Genomic DNA, 19,017 nt, shown 5'->3' with positions numbered 1-19,017 from the left:
CTGATTTTAGTTGAAAATTCTATGATTTAATTTGTTTTGTAAACATCAATTTTATCAGTTTTTAATTATTAGTATGTAGTGGTTGAGTACATACACATGAGCGCAGGTGTTCTTGGAGACCAGAATAACACATATTAGGGAGTATTCAGTATGTCCCTAAATAACTAAACTTATTTATGCTTATTAAAATTCTTTTAATAGCTAGCAAATTAATACCAATACAAAATAGCAGAAACACAAAGAGTTAACAATGAGAAAAAACATATTTGTACTTTGCCAAATGACATAGAGCAGGAAAAATGAAACTCTGATTTCAATTTTTATTTTTCCTTATTTTTTCTGAGACCATTAACTTAGAATATCCCTATCCCCAACTACTAATCATACAGAAAGCATTCATTGAAAAAAGCATATCACAGAAAGTTTTTATCACTCAATTTCCTTGTAATATCTACTTCACACAGGTTAAAATGTATACTTCCTAGCAGTTTATACAGAGTCTATTGAATATTGGTGACAAATGGTGAGTCATCATGCTCACATATCTTCACCTATTTATTCAATTTCTAAATAATTGAACAAGCACTGAGCAAGCTGATGGAACTCAATTTTTAAAGTAGACACAGCCACTATGTATGCTGAACTTACTACCTCTACAGAGAGCAGACATAGACACTGGGTACCATAATAGACATGACCACAGTTTCTTTCTACCCGACAGGGTCTTCACTTGAGACTTCTTCCTTGTCCCTCTGAACTGCTATAAAGAAAAATATTTCACACTATATTTCAAATACAGTAATGTTCCACTCTTAAAGGATGTCTCTTCATTTTTGCGGTCTCCTTTTGTTTAGGCTGGCACACAGCATGACAAAGCCCTCTGATTTCTGCTGCTCCTGGACACAGGGTGTTCCATTCTAGATTGCATAATTATAGGTTTCCATACTCACCTTCAATTTCTTAGGATTTAGTTCACACAGTAAGGAGCTGGGAAAGCTAGGTCAGTAGGTGATTTCAGACTAACTACTAAGAAGACCCGATACCTCTTTACATTGTATCTATTGTACCATTAGTCTTATTTCCTCTTCCCTCTACAATATTCCTATGCTAAAATAAATGTTTTGTTGTTGATGATGATGGAAAAGATAAGGGGAGACCCATTCCTCCAGATTTCACATTAAAATGTTAAACCTGAGATGGATGCTTTACGTTTTTTCCTCTAAAAATCTCTCCTTAATTTTGATCTGGATACACTGGTTTTATTTCCAAGAGAGGAGAGAATTGGTGGGTGGGAGAAGAAAGGGAGGAGATTGAGTATAGAGAGAGAACTTTTAAATTGTGTTAGTCGATATTAACACATAATGGATTTCATTGTGATGTGTTCAAACCCACATAATAATTCAAACAAGGCACTGTCATGTAAGGAATGTGACTATCTACTCTGTATGCAATGAAAGAAAATGGCTTGACTGGAAAGGGATCTATTAGTCAGATTCTGTAGAAAAAAAAGAATTGGAGTAAGTGCATATTATAAAATGTATTCATTAGATTGGCTTAAACAGCAGTTAGTCCAATGGTGGATATTTGCAAACTGGGGAGGCTTCACAGTCATCGTTGCTAGCACCTCAGCTGCCACAACCTGGCTGTGCAGGACTAGAAGATAGATAGCTGGAGAACCAGCAGTCCTCGGTCCATATTGGAAAACATAAGCCTTCTCCTATCATTAAATGACTACAACAGCAACAATACAGAGCAGACTCACTTGCAAGGGGCTACAGCAGCTGAAGGCAGTGTTAATTTTTCTTAGACCTCTCCATATCTGAACAACCACCAAAAGGTGCTTTCCACACTGCAAGATGGGCCCCTCAAGCTATTTTTCCAGGATATACTCTCACAGACCCACTCAGTGGTGACTGTCTTAGCTCATTCCAGATCTCACCAAATTAGCAACCTAGATTAATGGTCTCAGAGTCCATCTGAGAAAAACAGAGGCAGAATTCCACCCAAAGAAAGAAGCAGCAAAAAACCTGATTATTGTGTGGGAAATGACTAGCTTTTTGAAGGGAGTATAAAGAAGAGAAAGTTAGTAATTGTAATTCTGAAAAATACAAATAGAGATGATTGAAGTCTATGTAAGAAATGAAGATTACGACTTGAAAATAAATGTTCTCTCTCTAGGCTTTAAAATAATATGAAACATATTTTAATGATAGTATCAAACATTCCAATGACAGTATGAAACATGGTCTGGAAAAAAGGCAGTATGGATAATGGGATTTTTTTGTAAAGGAGATAATCCTAAAAAAAAATATAAATGGCAGAGAGGAAATCAGATATGTGAAATCATAAGTAAGCTCAGGAGTATCTGGGAAGATCTGGCCATAGGAAAACATGCTGAGGGGAAGTCCAAGACCAGAAAGAGTCCTGATCATTGGAGAATTTGGAAGCCTTTGGGGAAAGCAATAAGAATGATTTTTCTAAGACAGATATACACTCTATCCTAGCAAGGAGTAAATGATCACATAGACTAGTAAGAGCAGATCATAGACAATGAGCACATATCATTCACCTCCTTGTTTATGAGAGGGAGGAAAACAGACTTCAGTAGACTGTCTTTTATTGTATTAAGCTTTTACTTATTACTTTAGATAGGATGCTTGAATGCCTAAGAATAAGATTCAAGAGGTGGGGGCTGGGGAAAGAGAATTGCAGAGAAAGAAAATGCGAGGGTAGATGTCAGAGAAAGGAGACAAGAAGAAAAAGAGGCATGGGGGGGAGGCGGAAACGGGCCATAGGAGAGTGGAAATAACTTAAAATGTATTTGGGTCATCCAACACCAAATAGTCATCCCTGACAACATATATGCAAACATGCATGTCAGTAACATTACACAGAGTTAGCAGGTTATCATGACTGCCCTCCAAAAGACCCAACAAGCAGCTGAAAGAGTCAGAAGCAGGTATTTGCACCCAACCAATGGACAGAAGCTGCTGACCCCTAGTGGCTGAATTAGAGGAAAGCTGGAAGAAGATGGGGAGGAGGGCTACCCTGTAGGAGGACCAGCAGTCTCAATTAACCTGGACCCCCAAGATCTCTCAGACACTGGACCACCAAGATCTCTCAGACACTGGACCACCAAGCAGGCAGCATACACCAGCTGATATGAGGCCCCCAACACATATACAGCAGAGGACTTCCTGGTCTTGGGTTTAGTCAGAGAAGATGCACCTAAACCTCAAGAGACTGAGAGTTTAGAAGTCTGGTGGGGTGGAAGGTCGGACTGGAGGGGGCCAGGGAGGAGATATGGGATGTTGAACAGTCAGAGGGTGGGCTGGGAGGGGAATGAAATCTGGAGTTTTTAATAAATAAATAAGTAAATAAATAAATAAATGTCAAAATAGAATATATTATATGTACATATATGCATGTAATAACAATTAGTGAAAAGAATATAGATTTGAAAGAGAGCAAAGAGACGATATATGGGAGTGTTTGTGAGGAGAAAGGAAAGAGGGAAATGTTGTAATTATATTAAAATCTCAAAAATAAAATAAAAATGTCTTTAGGGAAGAATAAAAGGGAAGACAAAATATTTGGGAAACTAAAAATTCATAAATTATATATTTGTATTACATTTATTTATTTATTTATTTATTTTGTGTGTGTTCAATTATGTCTCAGTGCATGTGTACCACAAACGTGCCTCAGCACATTTAGAGTTCAAAGGGAACATGTAGAAGTAGGTACTTTGTAAGCTCAGTGATCAAACTCATTTTATCAGGCCTGGCTACAAGCTCCTTTACCCACTGATCCATCTTGTCAGCCCCTTAACTAACATTTTAAATTTAATTTTACAATTTTTTTTCTTACAATATGTATTTTCAATAAAGACCTATGACCCTATTTTTATTAGATATTTTCTTTAATTACATTTCAAATGTTCTCACCTTTCCTGGTTTCCCCTCCGAAAAAGTCTCTATTCCCTCCCCACTCCCACTGCCCACCAACCCACCCTTTCCCACTTCCTGGCCCTGACATTCCCCTACATTGGGGCATAGAGTCTTTACAGGACCAAGGGCCTCTCCTCCCATTGATGACTGACTAGGCCATCCTCTGTCACATATGCAGCTAGAGACATGAGTCCCACCATGTGTACTCCTTGGTTGGTGGTTTAGTCCCTGGGAGCTCTGAGGGTACTAATTAGTTCATATTGTTGTTCGTCCTAAGGGGCTGCAAACACCTTCAGCTCCACAGGTCCTTTCTCTAGCTCCTTCATTGGGGATCCTTGTGATCAGTCCAATGGATGGCTGTGAGCATCCACTTCGGTATTTGTCAGGCACTAGCAGAGCCTCTCAGGAGACAGCTATATCAGACTCCTGTCAGCAAGCACTTGTTGGCATCCACAATAGTGTCTGTGTTTGGTGATTATATATGGAATGGATCCCCAGGTGGAGCAGTCTCTGGATAGTCCTTCTTTCAGTCTCTGCTCTACAGTTCGTCTCTGTAACTCCTTCCATGGGTATTTTGTTCCCCTTCTAAGAAGGACTGAAGTATCCACACTTTGGTCTTCCTTCTTCTTGAGTTTCTTGTGGTTTGTGGGTTGTATCTTGGGTATTCCGAGCATCTGAGCTATTATCCACTTATCAGTGAGTGCATACCATATGTGTTCTTTTGTGATTGGGTTACCTCACTCAGGATGATATGCTCCAGATGAGGTATTTTACTTGCATCTTTATGCTATTTTTAATCTGTCTTGCCAGAAAGGGACTAGTTCCTTTTATGAACTCATAACCCAAGGAGAATAATCTGTCATCTTATTTAAAGACATCAAATATGGCATGTACAATAATAATCTAATTGTGGAGTGCCATATAACATCTTCACAGACCCAGGGATTATGATGGGGAAGTATAATGAAGAACAGAGATTCTGAGAGACCTGCCCACTACACTACTATAAAAAGAACATCAGCACCCTTCATTCTTAATCTAAACAAGAGTCTTACATGATAACTTAAGAATATTTTGAAATAAAATGCTATACTAATTTAGGATGCATTAGTATGCAAATATTCATAGCTTTCTGAAATATCAACTCCTCCAGTGTGTTAGTGTTAGGATTAGTGATACAGAACAGTGGTTTAGCCCTTATAGTGTTTAAGGATGTCAGTTCAGTGACCAGTTCTTACCTTTAAAAATGTCTAAAACCACAGTAACAAAAAATCATTTTAAATATTATGAAGACTTAGAACATTAATTAGTTTTTAAGGTTTTCGCTAATGAGTACTATGGATTTAGTATGCAATTTGTTTGGTAAATATTGGGTTAAAATATTCAGGACTTGTTATTAGATGATGGGTAAACCAGGTTTGTGAAAATATTGCAAGATATGGATTCATTAATTGAAATATGGAAGTTAGGAAATCTAGCCATACTTTATAAATAAATATGCAGCAGAGCTAAGCACTGAGTTTTGCAGCTAGAAAATCTCTAATTAGTATGTTAGTATGAGTATTAGTATGTTAGTATGAGCAGTTTCTAGAGAAAAGCATCATCAAGATATCGGGCTGTCTTTCTCAAAAGGAGGGTGATTTGTCATTGTGAGATTTGCACCTTGAAATCCAGTTAATAATAGCAGTTTACCTCACAATAGCAATGGGAAATGCCTTAAGAGACCACAAATTCTTTTCTGTGTTCTATATCCAAATCTTTTAAAATGACTTTGTAAAAACATAACGTCTAAGTCACTTTTTCTCTCGGGAGTAAATGTTCTTTCTCTTGGGAATTTTGGGTGAAATAATGAAATAATAATGAGAAGTGCGAAGGTTGTGAGTGTTTTGTTCCTCTGCCCAGCCTGCTCTAAGCACAGGTGAGCAGAATAGACCCAGATTGGCAGCTTGAGCTCCTAAAGCAGAAGGTGAGCTTTCTCCCTGACAGCAACACCTTGTCATCAATACCATCAACCTCACCTGCTACTGCAGAGGAGGAAACCAGTTGTCTTTTCATATGGAGGTAAAACAAAGAGACATTAAGTTGGGAAGTTATAAAAAAAAATCAGTTCATACTGATTAAAACAATCTCTCAATGTGTATGCATTTAAAGTTAAGGCATGGAAATGAGACAGTTCTGGCTGTGTGCACTTAGCCTGACATTTTACCCAGTGATGGTAATTACTGCAATGCAAAATCTCTCCTTCCAAAGCAGCCCCTTATTTTAGGTGATGAGATTATTTCACATGAAGAGCTTGACAGCAATAAATTAAGAATCTGTAAGAGGCAAGCTGTTCACAGTGCTATTTTGGATCTTGACATAGTGCCCCATTGCAGAATAGTCAGGCTTTCAGACTTTCTGATTATTTTATTTTATTTTATTTTTTGCTTGTGGAGGGATTTTACTCCAGCAACATGGCTATGCTGGCACAATATCACATCCAAAGACCAGGTCTGTATGATTCTGCTGTAGTATAGAAATGCCTTTAGCATACCCCTTTAATCCCAAATCAGAGAAAGATTGATAGAATGAGTCTGAAATAGTACATGCCCTACTTTCACGAACTCTGACTGGAAAGAGAGGCTACTTAAGAGCAATTCAGGGAGAGAGGTAGAGTTGAGTTCATGCAGTTTCTTTCAATCATTGCAATTCAGTTCATGGAGTTCAGAAGCAGTTTTTCCAAGCAGAACATTTCAGTCAGAAGCAGAGATAAGGCAATTTGAATCATTTACTTGAGAGGAGTTTGAGCCAGAAAGATGAGTTGAACCAGCCAGCCAGTTGTTTTTTTTTTTTTAAACAATCTAGAAAGGGTGAGTTTATTCAAAAGTAGATCTTAGGGGCTGAAAACATTGTAGGCCTAGGTTAGCAGATGGAGACTGAAAGCTGAGGCCTTCAAGGTAAGGGTTTGCAGAACATTAAAATGTATGGAGGCTAGAAACTTCTAGGCCTGGGCCTAGGGTTAGTTATAAAGTGTTAGACATTTTAAAGACTGTGGGACTTTTAAAAGGTGAAATGTTTTATAAGATGATATTAATATTAATATGCCATCTTGGGTACAAAAGAGAAAGGAAAGATTGTAGTTGAATAGTGATATGATTGTGTTCTAGTTGACAAAGAATCTTTTTTTTTCTGGTTAATTATTTGTCAACTAGACCCAAGCTGGAGTCATCTGAAAGGGTCGATCCTCAACTGAGAAAATGTTTCCATGAGATTGACCTATAGAAAATCTGTGGGGTTTCTTGATTGACATGGAAGGAACTAGCCCAGTGAAGGTGATGCTAACCCTGAGTAGGTGGTTCTGGGATATATAAGCAAACAAACTGAACAAGGCAGGAGGAGCAAGCCAGCGAACAACATACCCCTTATACAGTAAATATCTCGACCCCTGCTTCAGTGCCTGAATCCTGGTTTCCATCCACACCCTCTTTGATGATAAGCTGGATGTGTGAGTCTAAGTGAAATAAACCCTTCTCCTCCCCTCCCACAAAAGAGAAATGTTCTGAGCTTAGCCCAATGCATCCATTTGGAAACCTTGGGTACAGGCTCTAATCTCATTCCTTCACCATAGGAAATAAAAGAAACATTTACGCTTACTCAAGTATGTTAAGCAGAATCTAGATTCAAAATAGGTTAGACATAAGACATGATGGAACAATATAATTGTAACCACAGCTTTCAAGAAACTTTAGCAGAAGAGTCACGAGTAAAAGAGCAGTTGGGTCTACACAATTAGTTCTAAACAAGCACAGGCTACATTGTAAGACCCTATCTGAAAATAATTGAGCATAATAATAATAATAATAATAATAATAATAATAATAATAATAATGAACATAATGATAATAGCAGTAGTAATAATAGTAGTAAATAAAATGAAAGTCAACTCATTAACTCATTTTTTCAGTGCCATGATTAGTGAATGAGACACAAAATTAGATACTTGGATTTACATGTACATATGTCTTCTCTTTTATCACATAATAGGAAAATCATCGTAGGAAAGAGGAAATTGACCTAGGAAGACTTAGAGGCAGGAAGTGGGAGTACATGCGACAGAAGTGGTGTGAATGAGGCAGTAGAGCAGACTGTTCATGCATGGGGTCACTTTTAAGTGGTAGCTGGGAACAAAGGTCTATCACTCCTACAAACTAACATTTATACAAATATAATTTTCATAGATTATATTCAATTTACATTATCAGAGAAAATACTTAGCTGTTTAATTTATATTTTGATTAAAGTCACTGTACATCAGAGGCCTCAGGTGGTTTTGTTTTGCTTTGCATTTTTGCCTTTAACTATTTACAAATTATAAGTTATTACTGGTTTTATACTTGTATTACCACAAATCCTAGGATTAAAGGTGTTTAAAACCAAAACAGAAGCTCCATCACAGAAGAGCTAGCTACTTAAAGGGGAGCAAAAAGAGAAGCAGGGCCTAGGAGTGCTTTATGATTCACCTTTGTTTGAAACACTGATTTGAGATGCACACTGTCACCTGACCACCAGACCCAGTCAGGAACAGGGACTTCACAAAGTCAGTCTTTAATAATTTCCTTCCTTCAACTTACACACAAAGAACCTTCATTTCTCAGAAAAAAAAATTCTGAAAATCAGAGGGCCAACTAATTTTTCAAACATTATAGCCATTATAAATAGTACAGAAGAAATTTGTTCTTGAGCATCTAGGATTTAAACAGCATACATTAGCCATGTACATACACAGAATACATAGCCATGTAATTTTAAATGGATAACCGGGAATTAGAGAAAGTCAAGCTGTTGTCTGTAATAATTATAATAGCAAGAATCTTAATTTCAAAATTAGGGTTTTAGTAACAGTTGAAAATAATTTTATACAGATAATGTCAAAAAAGTATAATAGAACAAAAATGTGTCTTTTCATTTGTTCTGGATGGAAGAATCATTTTAGTAGAAGGCTTAAGTTTCTATTTTAAAATTTTATTTACTTACTTATTTTGCATATTGCTGAGTTTCAAATACAGACCTGTAACATGCTAAGCTGGTCTCACATTAGTCTATGGGAGTTCTGGTTGCAAATGTTTTTATTGTTTCTGTCATGCCTAAATAGAAATTTTCCCATTAATTCTGGACAGTGATTACAAAGAACCTGGTAATATCAATATCATAGTCTCCTCTTTCACCTTGATAAATGACAGATTATCTAAAGGGATTATAAATGTTTAAGTTGTTGCTTCAATAAGTGGTGCTTATAAGAATATATATGCCATTTGCAACACTAATTTGAATCACTAGTTTATTGTGTGTAATGACAATAATTATAGAAGAAAATAAGATATGACTTTGAGAGGGAGGAGCAACAGAGGAGTTGAATGGAGAGAGGAGAGATAGAAATGTTATAAATGCATGAATTTCTTAAAAAATAACAAAAATTATATTCATTTTTTCAAGCATAGTTAATATGTTTAAGAAAAGACCTATAGAAATTTAATGTCCTATATCTACCTCTGGCACAGTCAGTTTTCACATATTTTACCATTAAACAGAAACAAACATATTTGAAGCAGAAAAAGTGCTTCAGAAATTATGCTAGCATGAGAGTGTGTTCTAATGCTTTTCCTGTAACTTGTACAATGCTAGCCCGAAACTTACAAATGTGACAGTCTATCATGCCAAGGGTATCTTATCATTCAAAAAGCCCATTTTCCTCACTATAGTCACTAGACCCAGCAAATAGTTGAAAGATTTGAATTACTTCAAAAGTGTGGCAGAAGAATATATGAATTAATTAAAATTTTTGATGATTTTCAATGTTTTATGCATGCTCTAAGTGAAAGGGGAGTCTTAATTACCTGCCCATGAAGAATGACATGGAATCTTTAGTTTTTACGTTATTACTTCTCTGAATGGTAAATCAATGTAAGAATGGTCAATATAAGAAACTTAACTAATAGATAATGATGTCTTTTCCTTATACAAGGCCTCATTTGCCCTTACACTTGGTAAGAAACTATAATGTCACATTTTTACAAAAAAGAAAGATTTTTATTGAAGATCTGGCATCAAGAAGACATCAAACATGTCCTTTCCATTGCCCCAGACTTGGGAATACGTAGAGAAGAGGGAAGAGAGAAGCTTATTCTTATGTGACCATGAGAAGGGAAAGCATTAATGCTATTTTATTCATGCAGAGATAAGCACAGTGTCTATTCTTGGATCAAATGTTTCTTCCTAAGGGAGTTATGTTTTGTGTGGGAATTTGGAGTTTGTTTAATCAAGGAGCCACATTTGGGATGAGTAGACTTCTTTTTATGGATGTTCATCAGGCTTTGTGTTTAAAAGTTTGTTTATATATGAAATTCTCGGTGACATTTATTGTTTTAAATACATTCTATGAATAATTGTCAACCACATAATTTCTCTTTATATAAATGAGGATGATTCATGCACAGTCACAAAGGTGATCTTTCATCCTTGGAAGTAAAACAATGATTGAATGCCATCAGTTCTGATTCTAATGGTGCCTCTACTTTACTTTTACAGCCAGCAATTGCAAACCCCGACATCATGTTTATTAAAATTCACATTCCATGGGACACACTGTGCAAGTATGCAGAGAGGCTGAACATCAGGGTGCCCTTCAGGTATGCTTATATATTATTTCATTTCCTCTCAATACGGTTGGGATGCGTCTGTCGTTTGTAACACCTCCACAGCCATAAACGTGGTCAGAGAAAATTGTTTCTCTTTTAAATTCTAGGCTATATTAGACAGTTTCCCCTGGATTGTTTGAACAATGTGGTAAGCTTTCTGAGTCCCTGGCCATGCAATATCATTGCAAGGCAGATTTGCCTAGAGATGAGGTAACTTTAAGCAACTCCCAATATCAATCCCAGTTCTTATCTGATAGGAATGTGATAATGGGTAGCAAGAACTATTTTTCATAATAGCTCACTCAGGACAGTTTTGAGCTCTGTCCTCAGTATCAGTCAGTAAGGAAAAAAAAAATAACCTTCTTTCAAGGTTTTTCAGTCTTTCAGGGCAAAGAAAAGTGGTAGCCTAGTGGGGGTATCTATGATTCACTGTAGAATGTACTAATCCCTCCATCATGCCCCAGTGTAGTGTTCATGATGTACACACTCTATGCAGATGGTTCACTCATGTTGGCAATGAGAGTGTTTCCTTGATATGGAGTTCCACAGATCTCATCAGATGCTAAGAAGGAGTAAAGTGTTCAGAGAGAATGAGACTCCAAGTAAATGTACCTTGATAAGTTTATGTGAACACTGAGCTTATTTTGCCTCCTAGTTCCCACATGATGGAAGAAAAGAACTTCCCTTTGAACTCTAGATAGGTGCTTAGCACTCACATGCTTATACACACAGCAACAAATAAATTAAGCAAATAAAAAAACAGATAGTTAATAAGTAAATAAATGTAAATCCATAGTGTTTTATTTAAAAGAGAAAAAGAGAAAAAACACGCAAATCTCAAATCAGTATTAATATGTACATGCCAATGTTTGTCTATGTTTGAAAAAAATGAAGGAAGATATTTAAAATTCAAATTTAGTGTATGCAAAGCAAGTCTTAAAATTTTATATCAGACTTTAGCATTAGAATATGACAAGAGCATTTTAAATCTTTCCAAAGATTATAGCTTATGTTTTTCTCTAGAAACAAAGCAAAACCCACAGTTTGAATATATTTAAAAGGTGTTTACTAGATTGGCTTCCATGATGTAGTATGGACAGTCAACCAATGATTCCTCACACTGTGGAGGCTGAGAACCTGGCAGATAGTCAATCCACTTCCTTTATTGAGCTGTCAGCCAATCAACCACCTATATTTATGGTGAATCTGGCCAGGTCAAATAACCTGATAAAGAGACTGCCTCATAGGAATGCACAGTAGTTGCCTCTTAGTGGATTCCAGATCTTTTCAAATTGACAAGTGAGATAGTCTGTCACAACCTGTGACTGAAATTAAGTATGACATCTACGACATCTCAAAGAGCTTCTTGAACATTCACAACTAGATCATAACTAATTACTAATTATGCTACCATAAAGTTCATGAGCTTCTGAAAATTTAATGGTAAAATAGAGGAACATTTTGGGAGGTCCCAAATATTAGATTCCTGAATTCCAATAAGATAACTATTTTACCTATGAAACCAAGCATGTTACACTTCTTCTTTATAAATCTTTTCCCCAAACTCATGTCTTTTTGTTGTGTTTTGTGGATACTGAACTTAACCAGTGTTGTCCACATGGCCACAGATGTAGAACTATCTACATGTAGGCTCAGCAATAGGTAGAGAACTGAAGACAATGATTCCTCCTAGAACTGAAGACAATGATTCCTCCTTTTCCAACATCAATCAATAGCCAGTACTTCCCTAGGGAGGGGTAGAGCCCCACGAATCTCTCCCTATCCAAGAATGAATGTTGACAGATTTAGGTGAATGAAGACCCATTCAGGAAACAATAACTACATTCATGATTGCAATGACTGCATCAGGTACAGCAGATAGTATTTCACAGTTTTTGCTCCTATCCTCTGATTGTTAACATTCCTCATGCATCCTCTTCCATGATGTTCTCTGAGCCCTAAAGAGGATGGTGTAAATGTTCTTTTCAGGTATGATAACTTGTCAGCACAATGTGCTGCCCTGAGCTAGGTATTCATAGTTATTCATTGCAAATCTACCTGGTCAGCCCGGAAACATGTCTGTGGATCATTTTCTTGATTAATGGCTGATGTGGGAGTGCTGAGCCTATTGTAGTCAGTGTCATCTCTGGGCAGGTGGTCCAGGTTTGTATAAGAAAGAAAAAGGAACAAGCCATCGGAAGCAAGCCAGTAAGCAGTGTTCCTCTTTGACCTATGCTTCAGTTCCTGTCTCGAGGTTCCTGACTTGAGTTCCTGACCTAATTCCCTGTAGTAAGGAAATGTTACATGGAAATGTACAATAAAATGAACTTTTTCTGTGCAGGTTTCTATTTGCTCAGTGTTTTGTCATGACAACAGAGAAACAACCTAGGGAAACTACATATTTCGAAAGATGAATATATAGATTGGATTAATGACTTTATACAGCACATAAGTAAATAATCTAGTTAGTATATACTCAGTAACAGAAGACGGACTTTCAAATAATTAAAAATAATGTTTTCAATAGTAATTTGTGCACTTTAAAATGTTTTGTTAAATTGTCATTATACTTCTGAAATTAAAGGCACATCAATTTCTTGGCCTTCATGTTATAATGGCTTAATTTCAAATAGCTTTATTTACTAAGTGTATGAAAATGGAGTGCCTGTACTTAACATTGTTGAGTACATTATGGCCTAACTGTATTTTGCTCTTATCATTTATCTTTCTCTTTTTTTTTTGTCTTTTCAGGAAGAAATGTTACTATACTGACCAGAAGAATAAATCAAAGAGCAGGTTGGTAAAAGATGCATATTTTTTTATTACCAACTTGTGATTTACAAAAATATAAAGAAGAACACCTTTGATTATCCATTATAATCAGTTATAAATTTTAGGAAGAAAATTATGTTGATTTCCTGAGACAATTTTTAATATGGCTTGTCACACACACACACACACACACACAATCTCTACATTATTAGTACTTTTCATGACCAGTATATCTCCAAGATTTAATACTCAGCAAGGAATATTTGAATTATAAGTTTGCATTTCAAGAAATTTTAATTTTTAAAATGGTTATAAAATTTGGGCCACTGGTTATATGATAAACCCCCAGACCATGAGAATAGTATATTTGGAAATACATTTGTACTGTGAATCCAGTAATTTTGTCTCACAGTGGAGTAGAGACTAGCTTCTGGCAGAAAATGGTGGCTTCCCAAGACATTCTGAAACTTTTGTGTGGCAGGTCTATTTTTATTTCTTTATTTATTCTTTTTTTAATTGAATATTTTATTTGTTTACATTTCAAATGTTATCCCCTTCCTGGTTTTCCCTCTGCAAGCTCCCTACACTCCCCCGCACCCTCTTCCTGTTAAATGTGCTTCTATGAGGGTGCTCCTCCACCCACACCCACCTCACTCTCCTAGCATTCCTCTACACTTGGGCATCAAGCCTTCACAGGACGAAGGGCCTCCCCTCCCATTGATGCCAGATAAGACCCCTTCAGCTCCTTCAGTCCTTCCCCTAACTCCTCCATTGGGGTCCCTGTGTTCAGTCTGATGGTTGGCTGTGAGTATCCACATCTGTATTGGTCAGGATTTAACAGAGCCTCTCAGTAGACAGCTGTATCAGGCTCCTGTCAGCAAGTACTTCTTAGCATCAGCAATAGTGTCTGGGTTTGGTGACTGTATGGGATGGATCCTCAGGTAGGGCAGTCTCTGGGTGGCCTTTCCTTCAGTCTCTGCTCTACTCTTTGTCTCTGTATTTCCTTTGGACAGGAGGAATTCTGAGTTAAAATTTTGGAGATGCGTGGTGGCCCCATCCATCAACCTGGGGGCCACCTCTGGACATGGTGTCAACTGGTTCTCCCTCCCTTTTGTGGGATATTTCAGCTAATATCATTCCTGTGAGGTCCTGGGAGGCTCTTGCTTTCCTGGCATCGTGGATTTTCTGGTTACTAACCCCAGTTCCCTATCCTCCATTGCTACATACCTCTCTGTTCAATTTCCTGACCCTCTGTACATGTCCTCCATCTCCTCCCATACCCAGTTCTGCCTCTCTTTCTCCCTTCCCCCTCCTATCTTTTTCCCAAGTCCCTTTTATCCTCTACTTCCCTTGATTATATTGTTCCCCCTTCTAAGTAGAACTGAAGCATCCACTATTTGGTCTTCCTTTCTCTAGAGCGTCATGTGGTCTGTTATTGGTATTGTGGGTATCCTTTGTTTTCTGTGTTTGGTGTTTTGACTGTCATGTGACAGGAGGAATTTCTTTTCTTGTCCAATCTATTTGGAGTTCTGTAGGTTGCTTGTATGTTTATGGGCATTTCCTTCTTTAGGTTAGGGAAGTTTTCTTCTATAATTTTGTTGAACATATTTACTGGCCCTTTGAATTGGGAATCTTCACTCTCTTCTATACCTATTATCCTTAGGTTTGGTTTTCTCATTGTGTCCTAGATTTCCTGGGTGTTTTGGATTAGGAGTTTTTTTTGCTTTTTGCATTTTCTTTGACTATTGTGTCAATGTTTTCTATGGTGTCTTCTACTCCTGAGACTCTTTTCTATCTCTTGTATTCTGTTGGTGATGCTTGTATCTATGACTCCTGATCTCTTTCCTAGGTTTTCTCTCTCAGGGGTTGTCTCCCTTTGTGATTTCTTTATTGCTCCTATTTCCAGTTTTAGATCCTGGATGGTTTTATTCAGTTCCTTTGCCACTTGTTTGGTTTTGTTTTCCTGTAATTCTTTAAGGGATTTTTGTGTTTCCTCTTTAAGGGCTTCTACCTGTTTACCTGTGTTCTTCTGTACTTCTTTAAGGGAGTTATTAATGTTCTTAAATTCCTCTACCATCATCGTGAGATATGATTTTCAACCAGAGTCTTGCTTTTCTGGTGTGTTGGAGTATCCATGACTTGTTGTGGTGGGAGAACCAGGTTCTGGTGATGTCAAGTAGCCTTGGTTTCTGTTGCTTACGTTCTTGTACTTGCCTCTCACCATCTGTTTATCTGTGGTGTTAGCTGGTCTTGAAGTCTCTGACTATGGCTTGTCCCTCCTGTAAGCTGTGTGTCAACACTCCTGGAAGACCTGCTCTCTCTGGGTGGGATTTATGAATGTGGCACAGGGTCAGCTCTGGGTGCAGGTGGAATCTGGAAGGATCCTGTTCCAGCCTGCTCCTCAGTTCCTGGGTCCTGAGGGCTCCGGGCAAGTCCCCTCTTTGGACAGGTATTTGAGCAGAAGTGGTGGTCTTACCTGTGCTCTCAGGTGTGTCAGCACTCCTTGGAGACCAGCCCTCTCCATTTGGGATTTGGGTATGGAGAACTGTGGCACAGGGTCAGCTCCAGGCGCAGATGGAAACCAGAAGTGGCTGGTCTATTCTTTATCTATCACTCTAACCTGCTTTTCTTACCCAGGTGTGAAAATAAATTCTTTCCATGAGCTTCATCTCAAATATTTGCACTCTAGACAGAATAGCTATGGAAAAGGAATTAACCCAATCTAGAGGCAGAGGAACTCTTCTATCCTAATCTACTTAACTCTATTTAAATGGAAGAAATACATTTCCACTTAAGGAAGGCTCTACAACAAAATAAGGTTTCATATTGATAGCTATTTTTCTATTTCAAAACAATCAGTTGGCAAAAACAAACCACTTTCAGCATCAACATAGCAGTGTACTCCATGAGTAACAATATAACAATAAGAATATTCAGAATATTCAGAATGATGCAAACATACAGTGTCACATCGTTTAGTAAATCTATTACTTTATCAAAGAAAATGAATGAATACAATTTTAAGCTCTATAAATTGTGATGGGGGAATATTTTTTAAACATTATGTCTATTTTAAATAACATGTTTTTGTCGGGACCATTTTAGCTGTTCCAGAATTAATTTTTCAACTGTGTCATCAGTAGTAGAGTTACCCTTGAATAGGCATTTTTTCAGATTTTTACTAAATATTAATATTTTGAATGTTAAAAAATCTATAAAAAGTATTTTAAACAAAAAATATCATAGTCCAAATTTGAAGTTAACTTAAGTTTCAAATGAAGCATATGTGTGTTGTGGGAAATATTAAAAAGCGAACCAGCATGTTCCTGTGCTAATTCCAGATACCAGCAGGCCACAGGGCTCCTGCCGAGTGATCTCACTCATGGTCTCTAGGCCAGCCAACTCTCCAGTCCTGATGGGCCACAGGGCTCCCTCTGAGCTATCTCTCTTGGCAGAGTTGGGGGACACCACACAATGCCCAACGCACCCCATGGTCAGTCATCTCAACACCTAATTGCCCAATAAAATCAAAACTCTTAAAGTTTATGATTATAGTTAACCAAACAGATTTACCTATCAATAAAATCACAATTTGCAAGATGCCAACAGAATAATTTCTGAGCCAATTGATAATGATAAAAGCTTTATCCCAATTATTCTAACCTTATGATATCATAACTACTTGTGGCTAGTAAATGCCATGCAGGCTCACTTCCACTTCTTCCTTTCTTTCCTTCTTTCTTTCTTTCTTTCTTTCTTTCTTTCTTTCTTTCTTTCTTTCTTCCTTTCTTTCCTTCTTTATTTATTTTTGTTAGACATTTTCTTCATTTACATGTCATATGATATCTCCTTTACCAGTTTCCCCTGTGAAAAAAATAAAAAAAAAATTAAATTAAATTAAAAAAAAAAAACCTGTTCCCTCCCACCTCTCCTGCTAACCAACCCAACCTCTCTCCCTTCCTGGCCCTGGCATTCCCCTACACTGGGACACAGAATATTCACAGGGCCAAGGGCCTTTCCTTCCATTGATGACCGACTTAGCCATCTTCTGCTACATATGCTGCTGGATCCATTAGTCCCACATGTGTACTCTCTGGTTGGTAGTTTAGTCCCTGGGAGCTCTGAGGGTACTAAGCAGTTCATATTGTTGTTCATCCTAAGGGGCTGAAAACCCTCCTTGGGTCCTTTTTCTAGCTCCTTCATTGAGGACCCTGTACTCAATCCAATGAATGGCTGTGAGCCTCTACTTCTGTATTAGTTGGGTACTGTCAGAGACTCTTAGGAGACAGCTATATCAGGCTCCTGTCAGCCAGGGATTGCTGGCATCCACAATAGTGTCCACATTTGATGATTGAATATGGGAAAAATTCCCAGGTGGAACAGTCTCTGGATTGTCCTTCCTTCAGTCTCTGCTCCATAGTTTGTCTCTGCAACTCCTTCCATGGGTATTTTTCCCTCCTCTTATGAAGGAAAAATGTATCCACACTTTGGTCTTTCTTCTTGAGTTTCTTGTGGTTTGTGGATTGTACTTTGTGTATTCCGATCTTCTGGGCTAATAACCACTTATCAGAGAGTGCATACCATGTGTGTTCTTTTGTGATTGGGTTACCTCACTCAGGATGATATTCTCCAGATCCATCCATTTCCCTAAGAATTTCATAAATTCATTGTTTTTAATTGCTGAGTATACTCCATTGTGAAGATGTACCACATTTTCTGTATCCGTTCCTCTGTTGAGGGATATCTGAATTGTTTCCAGTTTCTGGCTATTATAAATAAGGCTGCTCACACCTATGGTCACTTGATCTTTGACAAAGGAGCTAAAACCATACAGTGGAAAAAAGACAGCATTTTCAACAAACTATGCTGCCTCAACTGGCGGTGAGCATGTAGAAAAATGCAAAACAATCCATTTCTATCTCCTTGTACAAAGCTCAAGTTCAAGTGGATCAAGGACCTCCACATCAAACCAGATACACTGAAACTAATAGAAAACAAAGTGGGGAAGAGCCTTGAGCACATAGGCACAGGGGAAAATTTCCTGAACAGAACACCAATGCCTTATGCTCTAAGATCAAGAATTGACAAATGGGACCTCATAAAGTTGCAAAGCTTCTGTAAGGCAAAAGACACTGTCAATAGGACAAAAGGGCAACCAACAAATTGGAAAAAGACCTTTACCAATCCTATATCTGATAGAGGGCTAATATCCAATGTATACGAAGAACTCAAGAAGTTAGATTCCAGAGAACCAAATAACCCTATTAAAAATGGGGTATAGAGCTAAACAAAGAATTCTCAACTGTTGAATACCGAATGGCTGAGAAGCACCTAAAGTAATGTTCAACATCCTTAGTCATCAGGGAAATGCAAATCAAAACAACCCTGAGATTCCACCTCACACTTGTCTGAATGGCTAGGATAAAATACTCAAGTGACAGCAGATGCTGGAAAGGTTGTGGAGAAAGAAGAACACTCCTTCATTGCTAGTGGGAATGCAAGCTGATACAACCACTCTGGAAATCAGTTTGGTGGTTCCTCTGGAAATTGGAAATAGTTCTACCAGAGGACCCAGCTATACCACTCCTGGGCATATACCAAGAAGATGCTCCAACATGTAA

At 37.6% G+C, this 19,017-nt stretch overlaps 1 protein-coding gene across 2 annotated transcripts in view; it reads left to right on the top strand.

Annotated features, from left to right (window-relative positions):
- Positions 1 to 19,017, top strand: part of Ano3 (anoctamin 3) — a 337,010-nt gene that overhangs the window by 202,827 nt on the left and 115,166 nt on the right. For both annotated transcript variants that reach the window (XM_031371327.1, XM_031371328.1), the window contains 2 exons: positions 10,515 to 10,615; positions 13,376 to 13,420. In XM_031371327.1, coding sequence (XP_031227187.1) covers positions 10,515 to 10,615; positions 13,376 to 13,420 — 146 coding nt within the window. The remainder of the gene's footprint in view (positions 1 to 10,514; positions 10,616 to 13,375; positions 13,421 to 19,017) is intronic.

Source organism: Mastomys coucha, unplaced genomic scaffold, assembly GCF_008632895.1.
Source record: "Mastomys coucha isolate ucsf_1 unplaced genomic scaffold, UCSF_Mcou_1 pScaffold15, whole genome shotgun sequence".
Lineage (NCBI taxonomy): Eukaryota > Metazoa > Chordata > Mammalia > Rodentia > Muridae > Mastomys > Mastomys coucha.
This window is presented reverse-complemented; position numbering and strand designations above follow the sequence as displayed.